We start from the raw sequence: 19,786 nt of genomic DNA, 5'->3' as shown, positions 1-19,786 counted from the left end.
CACTTCGGCCTCTCAAAGTGTTGAGATTATAGGAATGAGCTGCCACGCTCAGTCATAGACAGGTTACTTTCTCATCTCTCTTAACAAGTTTCTTCCTCTTAAAACAAAAAACAAAAAACAAAAAACTTAGGGCTAATGAATAGTGAGGAATTAGTGAGGTCAAGCATTAAGCTCCTGATACAGGTCAAAGACTTGTTGAAAGGCTTAATTAAGGCAAAGGTTATGGTTGGAGAGTCAATATTTTGGACATGAAATGATTTTTGGTGAAAACAAAGTTGAGGGTGTGTTAGCAGCTACAGTGGAGTGCTGAAAATCTTACCGGAGATGAGAAAGTCAAGGAAGTGAGAGGAGCGTGGCTGAGAGGCCATCACGTGGACCTTGAGCTCACCAAATATGACAAAATTTGGGGCGGAGAGGCAGCAAGCCATGAGCCAAATAAGGGGCATCAACCAGGAGGCTGGCTAATGACATTAACCAAGATAGTATATCTAGAGGGTGAAGCCCCAATGGAACAGGGATTTTGTGGGAGGGAGGGGAAGCTAAACACTGGTCTATAAATGGCATTGGGGTGGAGAGGAATACACTTACCCACTTCTGACACTGAGGCACGTGAGAATGAGAAACAATTCACCTAATAGAGCTGCTGGAGAAGCAGCGGTTAGTGGATAGCCAAATTTCAGATAAAGCAAGGATGCTGAGAAAAGGCTGAGGATGTGGAAGAGTTTGCTGATCACACATTGCAGAAGGCACAGTGGGAGGGTATGGTTAGGAGCAGGAAGCAGAGTCTGATAGATTGCCAGTGTGAGGGCAATGGATGAGAAGGGACTTGAACCTGTGGTGGTGACTGGGGTAGACAGGGATAGAGGGGTGATGGGATATAGTGCTGTTGTAGAAGTTTCTGTGATGATAGACATGTTCCATATGTATACTGTGTAATACTGTGGCTGCTAGCCACATGTGGCTATTAAGCATATGAAATGTGGCTAGTGGGCCGGGCGCGGTGGCTCATGCCTGTAATCCCAGCACTTTGGGAGGCCGAGGCAGGTGGATCACCTGAGGTCAGGAGTTCGAGACTAGCCTGGCCAACATGGTGAAACCCTGTCTCTAATTAAATGAAAAATTAGCCGGGTGTGGTGGTGGGCGCCTGTAATCCCAGCTACTCGGGAGGCTGAGACAGAAGAATTGCTTGAACCTGGGAGGCAGAGGTTGCAGTGAGCTGAGATCATCCCACTGCACCCCAGCTTAGGTGACAGAATGAGACTCGGTTTCAAAAAAAGAAAAAGAAATGTGGCTAGTGGGACTGAGGAATTGAACTTTTAACTTTATTTCATGTTAATTAATTTAGATTTGAAGACCTCAGTTTTTGTGAATTTTTCGCTTGCTGACCAGGTGGCTATCAGGGTGGCCGCTCCTTTAAACAGAAAGCTGTCCAGAGAGCTTCTGACTCTTCCACCATGCAGATCCAGAGAAAGCACAGGATCAGGCAACTTGGGATCCAAATTCTAACTATACCACTTAATCACTTTGAATTAAAGCTAGCATGTTAACATGTCTGGTATAGACAGACCCTCAATAAATATTGGATGACAGAATAAATCTCCCTGAGGTTTAATTTTCTTCATCCTTAAAACGAGGGTGGACAGCTGTTCTAAAATTTAGTACTTTACCCATGATGCTCAATAAATGGTCGCTATTATTGACATAGTGAGTTCTCAATATTTGTTGATTCATGGGTCAAAAACTGTCCTTCAGGTCAAAGGGTTACTTGTCCAGGAATGGGCTGGCAGAAGTGAGACATTCCAGCTCCCTTTGAGGGTCCAGGAGGATTGCCCAGGTCTCTGGGACTATGCGATGGGGTAGATCAGGGCTGGGTTTAAATGTCCAATTTTGCTAAGTACTAATGTAAGAACATACCTGACTTGAACCTGGAGGAGTAGGTAGGGATAGCTGAGGGACAAAGTGGAGGATCTTAAAGTGAACCAGAGTATGAGGCCAGCCTTGCCTGAATATCTAGTGATAATCCGGGCAGTTTCGGTATCATTTACCACTTTAATTTGTGTTGAAAAAGCCTTAGTTTGGCAGCTCCAGCCTTCCTTCTGTGCCTCCATCCCCATCATCCAAAACCCAAAAGCATGCTGTTTGTGAAGCAGAGTAACCATATCCTGAGATGACTCCAATGTGAGATGTTTGTGAACTGAAAGTCATAGTGACCGCCGATCTGGAGTATCACCCTTTCTCTGAATTATCACTCTTTCTGCAAAGCTGTCCCTAATTCCCTAAATTACTTTCTCTGTGGCATTCCTCAGATTGAGCACTTACTTACCTGGTATTGTGATGACCTGTGTCTCTCCCCTTGACCGGATTGTGACATCCAAGGCAGGAACCTTGCCTGGTTGATTATGGCGTATTCTTGGACTCTAGCACATGCCTGGAGCATACAGTAAGTAGCTATTCAATAATTATTTGTTGGCCGGGTGCGGTGGCTCATGCCTGTAATCCCAGTACTTTGGGAGGCCGAGGCAGGTGGATCACCTGAAGTCAGGAGTTCAAGACCAGCTTGGGCAACATGGTGAAACCTTGTCTCTACTAAAAATACAAAAATTAGCCGGGCATGGTGGTACATGTCTGTAATCCCAGCTACTCAGGAGGCTGAGGCAGGAGAATCGCTTGAACCCGGGAGGTGGAGGTTGCAGTGAGCTGAGATTGTGCCACTGCACTCCAGCCTGGGCCACAGAGAGAGACTCCATCTCAAAAATAAATAAATAAATAAAATAATTATTTGTTGAATAACTGAATGGATGTAATCTGAGGTGACAGAGTGACCCACTGTGATCTGAGATAATGTGACCTCTCTTGATTGTAATCTGGGTTGACTGTGAACAGAGTCGGGGCTTTTGATGATTGTGTTGAAGTGTCTGTGATTGTAACCTACAAGGACTGTGATCTGAGGGGTCTGCGCACCGGTGACTGTGGCCTTCAGGCACTAATCTGTCATAAGGACCAGTAGGGATAATGAATGGAGGTGACTGAACTAGTAACCTTGCATGATCGATTGAAGTAACTTGCACTGATTGTGATCTGAAGTGACCGTGAACAAGTTAGTGACGACGCTTTCCACGACTGTCTTGTTGTAACTGTGCTCATGATCTACAGAGTTCTGGCTTCAGATGACCTAAGCCAGTGCTTGGAGCAGCCTTGACGATTGACATGAGATGTGTGCGAGATGCTGAGATTGTTGATCTACCCTGATAGCTGAGGTTATTGATCTGCATTATGAGCTGAGATAACAGATCTGTGGGCCTGGACTCAGACTAGGAAAGGTGGTAATATGTGTGTAGTTCTCTTAGATTTCTGATTTTGTTTTAATATCCTCCCAAATCGCACAGCCCTGTTCGGCCCCACGCAAACAAGGAATAGGGATGAGGACCAGGTTGAGTCAATCATCACAGAAAACTACCGGAAACACAACGCATCTTCTGGGCCGCGCTGCCGCAGCTGCGGGCAGACCCACCGCCTTGGCCATGGCCTCCTGCACAGCCTGCCCTTCGTTCGGACCCCCTAGCCCTACCCCCACGATCGGTCCGTGGTGCGCCTGCGCGGAGGCGGGGCGGTGCTTTGCCCTTTGTTGTGGGCCCCAGTTTCCCAGGACACCGCGCGGCGCTGGGGTGGGGCTATGCAGATGAGGCACTCGGGGGCGGGGCGGCGGCGGCGGTGGCGGCCGGGGAGGGTCAGTTGGAGGCAGGCGCTCGCTGAGGCAGAAGGAGGCGCTCGGCCCGCGGCCTGACAGGGACTTAGCCCGCAGAGATCGACCCCGCGCGCGTGACCCCACACCCACCCACTCATCCACCTATCCACTCCCTGCGCCGCCTCCTCCCACCCTGAGCAGAGCCGCCGAGGATGATAAACACCCAGGACAGGTAACGGCCCGGCCCAGGCTCCCCGCCCCCATCCTCCCTCATCTGCTCCAGAGGGCCTCTCACGTACCCCTAGCCGGCCCCCGCCCCCCGCAGCGGGGCCATCCGCCCCTAGCCAGGTCCATTCACCACTTCAGCCACCCTAGTCCGGTCCTCAGCCCTGCAACTGGGCCTTCTTCTGTCCTTTAGCCCCCTCTTCAGCCGGGCCCATCCCCCTCATCCCGGCCTTCTCCTCCCCTAATGCCCCCAAAAGCCGGAACCCAACCTTCCAAGCAAGTCCCCTTTTTTCCTTCAGCCCCACCGAATTGTGCCCCGTTCCCCAAACTGGGCTTTCCCCGGCATCCAGATTCCCCAAATTGTTTCCTGTCTTCCTCAAATCTTTCTTACTCCCCTTATAAGTCACTTCACCCTTCCCTTTGAATTCCCTCCCTGATGAAAACTGCACCCCCCACCCAGACTCTTCTCATATCACTGCCCCCCGCAAAGTCAACCTCCATCCTTCAGTTCTCAGTTACCCCCACTCATCACCCTCCCCCCATTCTCTTCAGGCCTAGCAGTCCTTACACGGATGTCCAGCCTCTTCCTCCTGGTCCCATACTTCAGCTTCATCTTTCCCCCACCTTCCCCCCTCCACACCCCTCTCCCAGTTAGGCCCCATTTTCCCAGTCTCCCAGCGCCATTCCTTTTATTTATCAAACACCAGGTTTGATTCCTGTGCTCCATCCTGTTGCCCCAATGGTATACCCCCAACACTCTTGGAAACATTCTTACCCTCTAAACATCTTTTCTCAGCTGGAACTCATCCTTCTCCTTCCCCTCTTAACTGAATCCCGTCTTTGGATCATTAGATAACAGGACCCAGCCATCTCGCTTCCAGTGAACCTTCCCCCTGTACCTCCAGTGACTTCAAACCAAGCTCTATATTCTGGACACTAGATCTTTGCAATTTCCTCCCTCAAAACCCGACCCTAGTCTTCCCCCATTAATTAGAGAAAGGCTGCACATCTTTCTCAGACCGAGCACCCTGGTTTTCCAAACTTGCATGGTATATCCTTCCCCCTGCAGATAGTTGCTCAATTTTCCTTTCTCTACATGCCTCTCTTTCTCCAAGACAACCCTTCTCACCTATCTCTCCCTCAAATTTTAATATATCCCATATTTCTGCCTCTGTTCTCTGAAACTGTTCCACAATTTCCTAATTCCCCGGAATTTTTAATCCTAGTTGCTTCTTATACATCAGGATGGCTTTCATTTACAATTTGGACCTAATTCTCTTCTTCATTTTTTCCCCAAACTTGTTGCTGTCCTGTCCAAACCGTGTCTGAAGCTCATTAGTTCCCCACACCAGACCTTTTGTCCCCAGATTTCGCCTTATGGCCTCTGCCTCTCACTTGGGCCTCATTATTTTGCAAGCAGATCCATTCCCTGTAAATCTTCCTTAAATTGGGCCATGTTCTATTCAGAATTAGACTAGTTCCTCTCAAATGCATTGCCTTCTTTATTGCTTTTCTTTGCATAGAGCCCTCTAACTGCCACTCAGGATTCCTCTCAAACTTGGGCACTCTTCTTACTGAAATAGTCTCTCAACTTTCCTTTCCCACTTGTTAACAGCACCAGCCTTAAATATTCCAACTGGGTTTTCAGCTTTTGTATTTCAGTGTTTCTTACCCTGGCTTCACATTTGAGAAATCAGTCACTTGGGCCTCACCTTCAAAGATTGGTCTCATTGGCCTAGAGTGTCCTGATTATTAGCATATAGTTTTAAAGCTCCCCAGGTAATTCTTTATAATGCAAAGCTGGGGTTAAAAACCACAGCTTCCTTCCTGCAGCTTTTCCCATCCTATTCCTGTAGTGGGTGTCAGCCCTTTTTCTACTGACAAAGGCCTAATTTTCTTTGAGGAATTTTTTTTTTTTTTTTTTTTTGAGACAGGGTCTCACTCTGTGGCGCAGGCTGGAGTGCAGTGGTGCGATCTGGGCTCACTGCAACCTCTGCCTCCTGGGCTCAATTTCTTCAGGGATTTCTTAGTCTTTCTCAGGTACTGTCCAGAAGTACCCAAGATACAATACCTGCAACAGCTTCTGAAGTTCCTGTCTGTACTCAGTTCTCAGCCATTGGCCATTTTCTTCCCCCAAGTCTCAGACTCTTAACTGGTGCCCTCCCCCTCATTTCTTCTTTGCATGCAGGAAGAAAATTCACTCGCCGTTTGATAATTTGTTATGGTCTTATTTGACCTGTTATCCCTGCCTCCCATGTTCTCTTTACCCTACAGTCCATCAGCTGTTAGAGTTTCCTTTTCCAAGACTCTCCATGTCCATCCCCTCTGCATTCCCCCCTTTCACTCCATCTTCCGTAACCCAGCCCCTCAGGAGCTGAGGAGGTGGAGGCGGATATAGACACGGAGAGTGCTGGATGCAAAGGTGTTACTTGTGGCAAAGGCGCCGTGTGTGCTGAGGATAGATGGCAGGTATGAGAGAGGGCAGGATGAAGCACAGGGGTGGAGGGGAGCAGAGAGACCTACAACAAAACCCACTGAAGGGGTATGTGAGATAGACTTTTTTTTCTGTTCTTTTTGTGTGTCTGTAGTGGGGGTTGGAAAGTGGGGTGGTCTCAGCAGTCATTCTCTGGAGTCCTCTGGACTGAGCTGGTCGAAATGCCGAGTCTTTTGTAGGCTGAGCCCTGAGAGTTGAGCAACTTGGAACCAACATGTAAGAGTCTTCACCAACTGTGAGGTTGAAAGACCTGAGTTCTGGCTGAGCCAGTGTGCTTACATGTGAAAAGAAGAGGGGGTTGGGTTAACTTGACTCGAAAATTCTTTCCAGCTTCCTAAGCGGCAATACAGGCTTGCTTGTCTCCAGGGCCCTTGCTTAGCGTGTTGGTAATTTGAGGGGCCTGGCTGTATGAGAGGCAGGTGGAGAGAGGAGCCAACTGGCCTGCCAGGGCCTGGGTAGGAGCTAGGCCTTGGATCAGGCTCCTCCACTTGGCCTGGGGGTGGGGTGTTGTGTGCAGGGTGTCTGGTTTCTTTGAGTGATGGCAATCCCATTTCCATAGCATGTTTCCTGGATTCCTTGGGCCTGCCCCTAACTTTGTAAAAGGAATCCTGGTAGAGTCCTAACTAGGGATTCTGATAAGAGCCGGATGTTCTTCCCAGTCAGTGTTCTCGAGTGTTTCATATCCATAGAGTGGGGAGCTGGCTGGGAATTTAGCTCCCATTGGGTGGGGGATGGGATTTTCAGCTTCCCTGGCTCCAGTGAAAAACTCAGGAGGTGGAGGCTTGGTTTCCTGGAAGAAATAGTTGCAGAGGAGCTGGCACTATGTTTTGAAAACAAGGCTCTTCCTTTCCAGTGTTATTCTGATTGGTACTTCCAAAATGTCAGAATTCCTGATGGTGGGGGAGGGAAGAAGATACAAGTACAAGCACCTTTATTATCCTTTTTGAACATGAGGTTTAAATCCAAGGAAATCAAGCTTCCTGGCCTTTTTCTCCCTGGATTTGCGGGGGCAGGGAGACAGTATCTGTCCAGGGCTTGCTTTGTACCTGTGACAGTACAGTATGTAGAGAAGCACTAGCCCTGGCTTGATAGTGATATTATTATCAATCTGTGCTGATGGGCTTTGAGGAGAAACATTTGGTTCTGCAGGTGGTTTTTTGGGGGAAGGGGGCAGGGCATAAGAACATATCAGAACTATCAGCATCTTCACTGAGTGGTTTCCTGGGTAATGGAATTTCTGTCTCTTCCTAAAGGGTCTGGTTTCATTTATTCCTTATTTATTGACAATATGGCTTGTTGGGCATGGGGTGGTAGGGAGAGCCAGTTTTCCAATGATGTGCCTTCAAGGTCACTCTATGGTAGGAGGGTTGGGGGAGAGGAGAGAGGGGAGAGAGAGAGGAAAGAGTCAAAGAGGAGAGAGAGAGAGACAGAGAGAGACAGACACAGACTCTCCTAGTATAGTCAGGAATCCCCCCAAATCAGAGCTATGCTTCAGAAAGCAGTGTAGGCTAATAATAGCAATTCCTCACTCTGCCAAGAAATCCAAATTTAGCCTCAGAGCTGCTCAAAAATATAAAAAAGGGGACTGAGGAGTGGGATAGAGGGATGTTACACATGTGCATTTCTAGAAAAACAAAATGAGTAATTCATCCCTTTTTGAAAGAGTATGCAGTGTTGATTCAAGTTGGTGCCATGATTTAGAAGGTTATGAAGCCAAAGTTACAGACCAGGCCAGGCATGGTGGCTCACACCTGTAATCCCAGCACTTTGGGAGGCTGAGACGATTGCTTGAGCCCAGGACTTCAAGACCAGCCTGGGCAACATAGTGAGATGCCCCATCTCTTAAAAAAAAAAAAAAAAAGTTATAGACAAGAAAGGGACAAGTAGGCAGGCAAGAATTTTGTCACTTAAAGTGAACAAAACAGGTAGTGTCCGGTTAGCAGCAGTAGTGTAAAATGCTTTGTATAAGATAAACCTTAAGAACATTTCTTAGTCCTTTGATACTATATAAACAATGATGTAATTCTGTCCTGGGAAGAGGCTGGCACTGTGTGATGACCTTACTCTACAAACTAGATTGAAGTACTTAATATGTAAAAGTAAAGTCTTATATTAAAGCTTGATTACCTAGCTATCCACTCACCTCTGGTAGCATATGTGATTGTGCGTTCCTTTGGCATATGTACCAATATCAGCTGTGTGATAAGCAAACCTCAAAGGCACAGATATTCTAGCTACCACTATAACTGTGTTTCTTGCGGAGAATCAACCAAAACCCAATTTTGCTTTCAGCCTGTGATTCAGAGTGGTGATGTCATTTTCTTTATAATTGTGCTTAGCAAGAAGATTCCCTGTGGAATGCAGAATAGCCCTAGTGAAATGACTTTTGCCTGGCATCTGCCCAGGGGCCCTTTCTCAGATGGAAGGGGCATCGGCAGCTGGAAATCAGCCTCTACGGCCACACTAGACTGGAGGTGGTCATCACCCTCCCACCTTTCTTACTTTCTATTTTGCTAAGTGATGGCACATCTTTTTGCGTAGGGATTAGTCATCAAAGACATTCCTAGTCTCAGAGTAAAAGCTACCTGTATGAGGGAAGTGAGGGCACCTTTGGGTGTTCTATGAGGCAGGGCCTGAGACAAGAATGGGTCAGAAGAGGTTGAGAGGGGGAAATGAATGTAGAACTGTGTGGGAATGTGGTTTTCATGTCTTCCATTGATACCAAAAGGTAGCTAATACCAAGGCCATCTGACTTTCTCTGACAGGTAATAGAAACCAGAGAGAAAGGGTGCAGAATTGAATGAGCGAAGGAGGCTACTGATTCAAGTGAAACATGATCAGAAGTATATTAAGGAGAATTTGAATTCAAGTATTTTTTAGATGTAGCTAAGTGGAAGTTACTCACAGAATTACTTTTATATGGAATCTCTTCTCTGTGTACTCTGTACTCTTTTGGTAGCCATCTGTGGGGGATTGGTTTCAGGACCTCCCCCTTACCAAAATCCAAGGGTCCATTATATAAAATAGTGTAGTATTTACATATAACCTACATATATCTTCCCATATACTTTAAATTATCTCTAGATTACTTATAATACATAACACAATGTAAATGCTATGTAAATAGTTTTAGTGCTCTTTTTATTTGTACTTTTTTTATTGTGCTGTTATTTATTTTTTTCCTGAGTATTTTTGATCCATGGTTGGTCAAATCCACGAATGTGGAACCTGTGGATATAGAGGACCAACTGTATGTAAATCAAAACTGACTAAGGACAGCTGGAAGTGATTCTTTTTTTTTTTTTTTTTTTTGAGGCAGAGTCTCGCTCTTTTGCCAGGCTGGAGTGCAGTGGTGCAGTCTTGGCTCACTGCAACCTCTGCCTCCCGTGTTCAAGCGATTCTGCTGCCTCAGCCTCCCGAGTAGCTGGGACTACGGGCGTGCACCACCATGCCCAGCTAATTTTTGTATTTTTAGTAGAGACGGGGTTTCACCATGTTGGCCAGGATGGTCTTGATCTCCTGACTTTGTGATCTGCCTGCCTCTGCCTTCCAAAGTGCTGGGATTACAGGCGTGAGCCACTGCGCCCGGCTGGAAGTGATTCTTTAACAGAAGATCCTTTACTTTTATCAAGAGACTTAAGGTTAATTCTAAATAGTAAGTACCCTAGAGATTTAGAAATAGCATTTGAATTATAAAAATTTTATTTACCATTATCATTGCCCAGCTGTACATCTGCTGCATACGCTGCCTGTCTGTAGTCAATGTGTGAAATTGTAACCTGCCAAGGGCATTTCAGACAACAGTTTCACAGACACTTTAAATTAGAGGCAGCAGGATGTGATATGTTAGTAGCACTCATATGTATTCTGAAGAGTGTTTCCAAGGGCATGTCCTATCACTGAGAAAATAAAAGGCACTAACAGATTGGCTCTAATCTTCCATCTCTCTTCCGAATTGCCTTGTATGCTGGATACCTGACACCTTAGTTTCTGGCATGGGATATATATATTTTTTTCTCTTCCAAAGCAGGACCAGCCCAGCTGGATGTTTGGGTTCAGTCTGATACATTTGATTTTCCTCAATCAGCCTGATCTTTTCAGCCTCTGAAAAGGACTGAGATTCTTTTTTTTTTTTTTTTTTTTGAGACAGTCTTGCTCTGTCACCCAGGCTGGAGTGCAGTGGCACGATCTCAGCTCACTGCAACCTCCGCCTCCCTGGTTCAAGCAATTCTCCTACCTCAGCCTCCCAAAGTGCTGGGATTACAGGGATGAGCCACCATGCCCAGCCTGTTTCTTAAATCATCCTTTAGGTGGTTGAGATTAAACAATGCCTGCCCTCAAGTGGTGTGACCAGGAGATGAGGAAGGATTGGAAAAAGCTGGGGATAGGAGCCAGTTAGAAACTAGACTAAACTGAATATGAAACCCAACCTGGTTTGGATCTTATGATAGGAAGACTTGTGTTTAGAAGTCACTGTCTGTTGTGCTTAAATTCTTCCAGGACTCATTATTCCTAATGAGCTTGGTGGCGTAGCTTCAATACCATTTGAACACTAAAGCCATTATTAGAAGAGAAGGCCATTACTGGGTAATTTCATGCCCCTTAATGTCTTTAACCACCACATACGTACCCATCCCCCTTCCTTTCTCACTTCAGAACTGACAGGTTTTTTGGAAGAGAAGCAATTTGCCATTCACAGCAAGTAACTAATAACAGATGCTTTATGTGGACGATGAAGATAATTATTGTGATCTACTGTCTACTAAGCTTATCGCAAACCCCAGCTGTTTCTTTTAGGGAACTGGAACTAGTTCCCAGAGTAGGGGCTTGAAACACCCCTCCACCCCCACTCACACACACACTTGCTTATCTGCGCAGATTTATGGGGGAGGAGCAGAGCCTCCAGGATCCTTGTATGTGAGAATGGGGAAGTAAATGACATGTTACCATGGCGTAGATATCTTGCGTTTATTTGAAGAGGAGAGAGATCAGGAAACCAGAAATATCACAAGCCCCACTGCTAAATATGACTAGCTTAAAGAAAGAAATATCACAAGCTCATAGATTAGTGCTGGACGCAGGGCAGGCAGGCTCCAGGGATTACTTCTAGGAAGACAAAGGGTATTATGGTCTAAAAAAAATATCCTCACTTTATTCTTGTCTTTTCAGTGAGTTGGCCCATTGCTTCTGCTGTTTGCAAGTAAAAATTAGCTAAGAATCAAGATGGTAGTTGGGATGCAGGGCAGAGGTTGAATGCAGCTCGCTCATCTAAAGACCATTTGAGGAATAATTCCTTTGGAAGTAGGAGCCTGGCACCAGAATTCTAGAATTGCAAGGGCCTTGGTGATGGATAGGGTTATTTTGTGAACCTAATTAATTCTCTTTGTATACAAGATGATAATCTGTCTATCCCAGAGGAGTTTGCCCCATCTTTGGGTAGCTCCACTGACCAATAGAAGCAAACCAGCTTTCTCCCGTGGTCCAGCCCTCCTTATGCCCCTGCAGGAACCTCAGCACAGAGAAGTGGTCATTGGGGAATGAGAACGGAATCATATGATGTGGTGCATGTGTGTGCATTTGCTTGGGGAAACTCCCCTCACCAAACTCTTGTCTTATTTTTTCTAGTCTGGACACTGTTATTCTGCCCCTTAACACATTGGAAGGGGGAATCACAATAGCTCATTGTCCCCCAGCAGAAAATAACTCCTGTCCTTGAAAACAGTAGCATAGTCCTCTGTTAAGCCCTTTCTGTTTTTTTGTTTGTTTTTGTTTTTTTGAGACAGAGTTTTGCTCTTGTTGCTCCAGCTGGAGTGCAGTGGCATGGTCTTGGCTCACTGCAACCTCCACCTCCCGGGTTCAAGCGATTCTCCTGCTTCGGCCTCCTTAGTAGTTGGGACTACAGGCACGCTCCACCACACCCGGCTAATTTTTGTGTTTTCAGTAGAGACGGGGTTTCACCATGTTGGCCAAGCTGGTCTCAAACTCCTGACCTCAGGTGATCCATCCACTTTGGCCTCCCAAACTGCTGGGATTACAGGCGTGAGCCACCACGCCTGGCCGTTTTTGTTTTGAGCTGAAGTTTCGCTCTGTCATCCAGGCTGGAGTGCAGTGGCACAATCTTGGCTCACTGCAGCCTCTACCTCCCAGGTTCAAGTGATTCTCCTGCGTCAGCCTCCTGAGTAGGTGGGTCTACAGGTGCACACCACCACACCCGGCTAATTTTTTTGTATTTTTAGTAGAGATGGGGTTTCACCATATTGGCCAGGCTACTCTCAAACTCCTGACCTCAAGTGATCCACCCGCCTGTCTCCCAAAGTGTTGGGATTACAGGCATGAGCCACTGCGCCCAGTTCAGCCTTTTCTGTTAACAGCTGTTGATGAGGCCGAGAGTGGAGGAGGTGAGGATGACCTGAGGTTTTCCAGAGGAGGGAAGAGGTGGATATGTGGTTACACCCCTAGATTTTTTTTTTTTGGAGGAGGAATCTGGCTCTGTCACCCAGGCTAGAGTGTAGTGGCACAATCTCGGCTAACTGCAGCCTCCACCTCCTGGGTTCAAGAAATTCTTCTGCCTCAGCCTTTTGAGTACCTGGCATTACAGGCACCTGCCACCACGCCTGGCTAATTTTTGTACTTTTAGTAGAGGTGGGGTTTCGCCATGTTGGCCAGGCTGGTCTTGAACTCCTGAGCTCAAGTGATCCTCCCTCCTCGGCCTCCCAAAGTGCACCCCTAGATACTGATGCTGCTCCTCACCCATGGACACTCCCCTGGGAAATCCATTTCTCAAAGAAATTTCCAAGTATACTTGTAGGCCCCCAGTTGAAATCTTTGAGAGAACAGACCCTAGGAGCTGAGCAGTGACGGGTTTGGACTTCCATTTTCAGCTGGAGTACAGATACAGTTCTGCTAATAGGACTGCCCCTTTGGTTATTGTACCATTGCCATGTTAGGTGTGAGTTCAGTTTTGTTGCTCTTCATTTAGAAGAATCCAAAATTGGCATGCCATGCTATATAAAGCAAAGGACAGTGTGAAGAATAGTTACCTCACACCGTTTTACAATGGCTTTCAGGGAAAAAAAAAGCCCTGACTTACAGCATTTGGGGACTTTTGCAGTGTAAATACTCCTCCTTTGGCCAATTCAAGCTACCAACATGACATCATTAAACACATATTTGGCAAGAGATGTGCACGATTGTGTGAGCTGGCCCCAGCACACCACTGCAATACCCCCTAAATGTATCCACTGCATTCCAGCTGCTCTGAGGCTGATGTGTGGTGGCTGGGGAACAGGCCTGTTGCTGAGTCGTGGTGTGTACACCCACACACAATTTACCTCCTTCTCTGTTTCACTTGCCCTTGGCCTAGGGAATGAACTACATCTCAGTCTAAGGAACCACTAAATTGGATTCAAAGACAGTTGAGCAGATCTACAGCCCTGTTGGGTCCATCCGAAAATCAAGGTGGCCAGTAAGGTGACAGCTCTTTTAGGAGCCTTTTATCTGCTATAATCTGTCTGATTATTGGATTCTTTACTCAGGTCATAGCACGTATCCTCCTCTCCCAGCACATACCCTGCACCCAGCACATCTGAGTGTGTGTTCTGACCACATCACTATTATGTGACCTCCCATGCTTAGGTCACGAAAGGATCAGCAAAGAAGGGCAAGAAGGCCCAGCATTTGGTGGCATACCAGGGGCAAATCAGACATCACAGTATTCTATGTACTATTGTGTACCTCTGCTCTGGGAGCCAAATCCCTGGATTTAGTTTTATTCTTAACCATTGAGGGATTTGGTTAAATAATTTCTCACTCCAGCTGGGTGTGGTGGCTCACACCTGTAATCCCAGCACTTTGGGAGGCTGAGGCCGGCGGATCACTGGAGGTCAGGAGTTCCAGACCAGCCTGACCAACATGGTGAAACCCTGTCTCTACTAAAAAATACAAAATTAGCCAGGCATGGTGGCGCATGCCTGTAATCCCAGCTACTTGGGAGGCTGAGGCAGGAGAATCACTTGAACCTGGGAGGCAGAGGTTGCAGTGAGCCAGGTGTGTGCCACTGCACTCCAGCCTGGGAAACGAGTGAAACTCTGTCTCAAAAAAAAAAAAAAAAAAAGGTTTCTCACCCCAGTTCCTTTGCTCAGAAGGGGGATGGGGCCATCACTGGGGAAGTAGCCTTGAGAGTTCCTCAGGAACGGGGTACCCAGACCACATGACTTCCCCTCTCCAGCCTGTAACTGTGGGCCTTTTTGATTCTGCCACATAGGTGGTTGAGGCACCATAGGGAAATGAAAAGAGACTGGCACGGGGTTTGAGGCTTGGCAGGTAAGCCAGGACCTGGTGATTTCCAAGGTCTGCCCAGTGCCACAGTGATTTGTTAGAAGATTGCTAGGTGCTCCTCCGGTCAGATAAACCCAGCTGGAGTCCCTTGGCCCTCCTGAGACTTCCTCCCCATGACTCCGCAACACGGTAGGTTCCCCTTAAGACAGCAGCGTAGTTCTGGAAGCTGAAGCCCACAGGACTGGGGCAGCTGGGAGCCTTCATAAGCCTTCCCTTGTTTAGAGAGAGCCAGGATGGGGTGGGGGTGGGATTTGAGTTATATCTTTACATCTTGGCCGGGCGCGGTGGCTCACGCCTATAGTCCTAGCATTTCGGGAGGCTGAGGTGGGTGGATCACGAGGTCGGGAGTTCGAGACCAGCCTGGCCAACATGGTGAAACCCCATCTCTACTAAAAATAGAAAAATTAGCTGGGCATGGTGGCGTGCACCTGTAATCCCAGCTGCTCGGGAGGCTGAGACAGGAGAATTGCTTGAGCTTGGGAGGTGGAGGTTGCAGTGAGCCAAGATCATGCCATTGCACTCCAGCCTGGGCGACAGAGCGAGACTCCGCCTCAAAAAAAAAAAAAAATCGTCAGGTCTTGGTGTTTACTGTCTCACCCTCTCTGTCTCTTGCAGTAGTATTTTGCCTTTGAGTAACTGTCCCCAGCTCCAGTGCTGCAGGCACATTGTTCCAGGGCCTCTGTGGTGCTCCTGATGCCCCTCACCCACTGTCGAAGATCCCCGGTGGGCGAGGGGGCGGCAGGGATCCTTCTCTCTCAGCTCTAATATATAAGGTAAGGAGGACCCTGGGATGGAAGGCTGGGGTTGGAGCCTTCTCAGACTCCACTGTGCTGCTGCTCAAGGGGAATAATCACTTTCTTAGTCTTCTGGCTCTTAGCCTAGGCCAGTGGGGGGGACTGTGAAGGACTCTTTCACCTGAGGCTGTTGCATGGCTTATTGGGAATACTAGAGGAGAGATATCAGCACCATTTGTTGCCTTTTAATCTGCTGTAATTGAGGCCCAGAAGTTAGTTTAGCCTTTCACTAAGACTGGGATGGAAGGTTAGCAAGGCAGCTGAATTCTGGGCTTTTGAGATTGTGCCCAAGGGAGATAACACTGACCCTGCAGTCCACTTGGAATCAGACTTTGGCTGACTGGGGCTCCAGACAAACCCTCACACATACCCTCATTTGTTTTTGATATTTCCCTTTCTGACAGGGAAGGAAAAGAACATGGTGTTGGGGGAAAGCGTGGGCTTTCGAGTCAGGGAGACCTGGGTTTGAATCTCATCTCTGCCATTCACTGTCTTTGGAGCCTTGGGTCAGTTGCTTCATTATTCTCAGACTTAAAGTGGAGTTGTTAATTACCATCTCAAGTGCTTGTCACGATGATAAAGGTAATATATGGGACAGCACTTTGTACTTGGCACCTAGTGGACAATTTAGGTAAATATTTCCCTTTCTGTTTTGCTAGCTTTTACCACCATCAACTGGTCTTAGTGCCTGGTGAGTGACAGCTCCTTTTAGCCATCATGAAGCTCTGCGTTTTCAGCATGGCCTCTATCCCACGCTACCCTGACACTGGCCTAAGGGGACTCCCAGCATCGCCTAGATTAGGGAGTGGATGATATGGCCAGAAGCAGTAGTGACCTGGTCCTCTGCCCTGTTTTCCTTCCCAGGACGAGAAGCTCACTGTGACCCAGGACCTCCCTGTGAATGATGGAAAACCTCACATCGTCCACTTCCAGTATGAGGTCACCGAGGTGAAGGTCTCTTCTTGGGATGCAGTCCTGTCCAGCCAGAGCCTGTTTGTAGAAATCCCAGATGGATTATTAGCTGATGGGAGCAAAGAAGGGTAAAGAGCCAAATGCTGGGGAGGGAAAGGAGGTCCCATTCCAGAGAAGAGTATATGTTTACTGTGGGTAACAGAATTGTAGGGGAGTCTGTGCCTTCTCCCTTAGCTCTAGACTCCCCAAGCAGATACCGTTTTGTAACAGGTTATTTTTAGCCAGTAAGACAGGCCTGCTCTAGGTTATAATTAAAGCAGATTGTTATCACATTAACCAAATGCCTGCCGGTTAATCGCCCCATGGTTCACTCTGACACTAAATCCCCCTGTAGCTACACAGTACTGTAGTTTAAAAGGCCAGGAAGCAAAGAGAAGTACTTAGGCCCATTACCACCTTCCTAGACCTCCCTCCCATTCACAGCCCACCCAGGAAGCTCAGAGGTAAGTGGGATTTCATTGGATTGGGCAAAGACCCTCCAAGCAGCCAAGATGGGTAAGAAATGTCCTGAGGACAGAGTTCCTGAGTGGTCCCAGCCTCTTGAGAAAATCCTTTTAGGCAGTGTTAGACCCCAGAGTGTCCCTCTCAGTGGCAGGTGATCATATCAAACTTGGCAATCTGTGGGACACCTGAAGAACTGGGTTTTCTTTCTAGGCCCCAGACTCTGTCTTGTGGACAGCATTAGTTAAGATGGGTAGTGTTACTTTCAGATCTCCCATTGCAGGAAGAGAAAAGTTAGTAACATTTTTCTCAGGCGCTGTGGCTTTTTTTTTTTTTTTCCCCGGAATTCAAGGCTCTTGGGGTCTTGACATAGGAATCTTCCTCCTGGAGCTTCTGAATTTTTTTTTTTTTTTGTGATGGAGGCTCACTCTGTCGCCCAGGCTGGAGTGGAGTGGTGTGATCTCGGCTCACTGCAAGCTCTGTCTCCCAGGTTCATGCCATTCTCCTGCCTCAGCCTCCCGAGTAGCTGGGACTACAGGCAGGCGCCTGCCACCACGCCCGGCTGGGTTTTTGTATTTTTAGTAGAGATGGGGTTTCACCGTGTTAGCCAGGATGGTCTTGATCTCCTGACCTCGTGATCCACCTGCCTTGGCCTCCCAAAGTGCTGGGATTACAGGTGTGAGCCACTGTGCCCAGCCCGGAGCTTCTGTATTTATATTGCTGGTTGTAGGCCTCAGAAAAGCCTTTGGGTTGGTAGGGGTGGGGGTGGGGTGTGAATGGTAGGGAGGTCTAGGAAGGTGTTGATGGGCCTAAGTACTTCTCTTTGCTTCCTGCAGATTGTTAGCACTGCTAGAGTTTGCTGAAGAGAAGATGAAAGTGAACTATGTCTTCATCTGCTTCAGGAAGGGCCGAGAAGACAGAGGTGAGGAGTCAGAGTGGCCTGAGCCTTACAGCCCAGACAGTGGGGCCTGGGGGAGAGAAGGGAGCACCTCCAGGATGAGGTGGGACTCTTGAATTTGCCTTTCAAACCCTGGGAAATCATGGCAGGAGGGCAAGTGCCTGAAGGGCTCGTAAAAGCCTAGTGCTTATTTGTTCCATCTTTGTTTGGGGTTTTGATTTCAGCCTACCATTGTGTTTCTCATCAGACTTTTTTACACTCTGTCTTCTGCAGCTCCACTCCTGAAGACCTTCAGCTTCTTGGGCTTTGAGATTGTACGTCCGGGCCATCCCTGTGTCCCCTCTCGGCCAGATGTGATGTTCATGGTTTATCCCCTGGACCAGAACTTGTCTGATGAGGACTAATAGTCATAGAGGATGCTTTACCCAAGAGCCACAGTGGGGGAAGAGGGGAAGTTAGGCAGCCCTGGGACAGACGAGAGGGCTCCTCGCTGTCTAGGGAAGGACACTGAGGGGCTCAGGGTGAGGGTTGCCTATTGTGTTCTCGGAGTTGACTCGTTGAAATTGTTTTCCATAAAGAACAGTATAAACATATTATTCACATGTAATCACCAATAGTAAATGAAGATGTTTATGAACTGGCATTAGAAGCTTTCTAAACTGCGCTGTGTGATGTGTTCTATCTAGCCTAGGGGAGGACATTGCCTAGAGGGGGAGGGACTGTCTGGGTTCAGGGGCATGGCCTGGAGGGCTGGTGGGCAGCACTGTCAGGGTCAGGTTTCCCTGCTGTTGGCTTTCTGTTTTGGTTATTAAGACTTGTGTATTTTCTTTCTTTGCTTCCTGTCACCCCAGGGGCTCCTGAGTATAGGCTTTTCAGTCCCTGGGCAGTGTCCTTGAGTTGTTTTTTTGACACTCTTACCTGGGCTTCTCTGTGTGCATTTGCGTCTGGCCTGGAGTAAGCAGGTCCGACCCCTCCTTCTTTACAGCTTAGTGTTATTCTGGCATTTGGTTAAGCTGGCTTAATCTGTTTAATGTTATCAGTACATTTTAAATAGGGGCATTGAAATTTACTCCCACCACCAGGGCTTTTTTGGGGGATGCCTGGGCCTTAAAAACACTAGCCAAACTTTAATTAATTCTCAAATCACTGCCAGGAGTTCTTGCTCCTGGCTGCAGGCCCAGGCCCCAAGGTCTCCTTCTTGGGGTCACAAAGAGCAGTAAGGAAGAGGAATATATAGCAACTCAGGGCCTGGGAATTGTGGGGCAATCCGTTCTTAGGGACTGGATACTTCTGGCTGGCTGAGTCTAGTACTAGCTGCCTCCCCACCAGGTTCCGAGTAGCGTCTGAGACTCTGCTCTGCAGGGCCTAGGGTAGCGCTGGGAGTGTAGAAGTGGCCTGCCCTTAACTGTTTTCACTAAACAGCTTTTTCTAAGGGGAGAGCAAGGGGGAGAGATCTAGATTGGGTGAGGGGGACGGGGATGTCAGGGAGGCAAGTGTGTTGTGTTACTGTGTCAATAAACTGATTTAAAGTTGTGGTTGGTCTATTCTTTATTTCTGAACTAGGACCAACTCCCTACCAAACTGTTTTGACTCCAGAGCCTAATAAATAGAGGTGTGGTGCGTACTCCTTGGGAAAAAAGCTGCAGTGTAGGAGGGCAGATAAACTGGCCGAGGTCTCTGGGGTCATATTACACTGTGAAATGCGGGGTTGCTAGGAGTCTGAGACTCACTGCCAGAGCCCCCTGGAGAGAGATGTGTACATATCAGCTTCATCTAGGAGAGGCTATACCCAAGATCCAATCTGCTCTTAGCTCTTCCTTTTCTGTAAAAGGCTGGGGAGGTTGGGTCCTGATACTGGGTTTTGGCTTTTGCATGGAGCTCCTGACATTCCCATTCCTGAGGTCTTTCTTTGAAGGATGCAGCACACACCTTCCCTATTC

General features: G+C 47.7%; 1 protein-coding gene across 1 annotated transcript; it reads left to right on the top strand.

Annotated features, from left to right (window-relative positions):
- The first annotated feature begins 3,673 nt into the window (after positions 1-3,673).
- Positions 3,674-19,381, top strand: OAZ2 (ornithine decarboxylase antizyme 2). Its single transcript, NM_001290017.2, is given in 5 exon segments — positions 3,674-3,917; positions 15,357-15,514; positions 16,400-16,575; positions 17,785-17,870; positions 18,120-19,381. Coding segments are annotated over 5 exon segments (570 nt in total). The 5' UTR covers positions 3,674-3,897; the 3' UTR covers positions 18,251-19,381.
- The last annotated feature ends 405 nt before the right edge of the window (positions 19,382-19,786 follow it).

Source organism: Gorilla gorilla, chromosome 16, assembly GCF_029281585.2.
Source record: "Gorilla gorilla gorilla isolate KB3781 chromosome 16, NHGRI_mGorGor1-v2.1_pri, whole genome shotgun sequence".
Taxonomy (NCBI): domain Eukaryota; kingdom Metazoa; phylum Chordata; class Mammalia; order Primates; family Hominidae; genus Gorilla; species Gorilla gorilla.
This window is presented reverse-complemented; position numbering and strand designations above follow the sequence as displayed.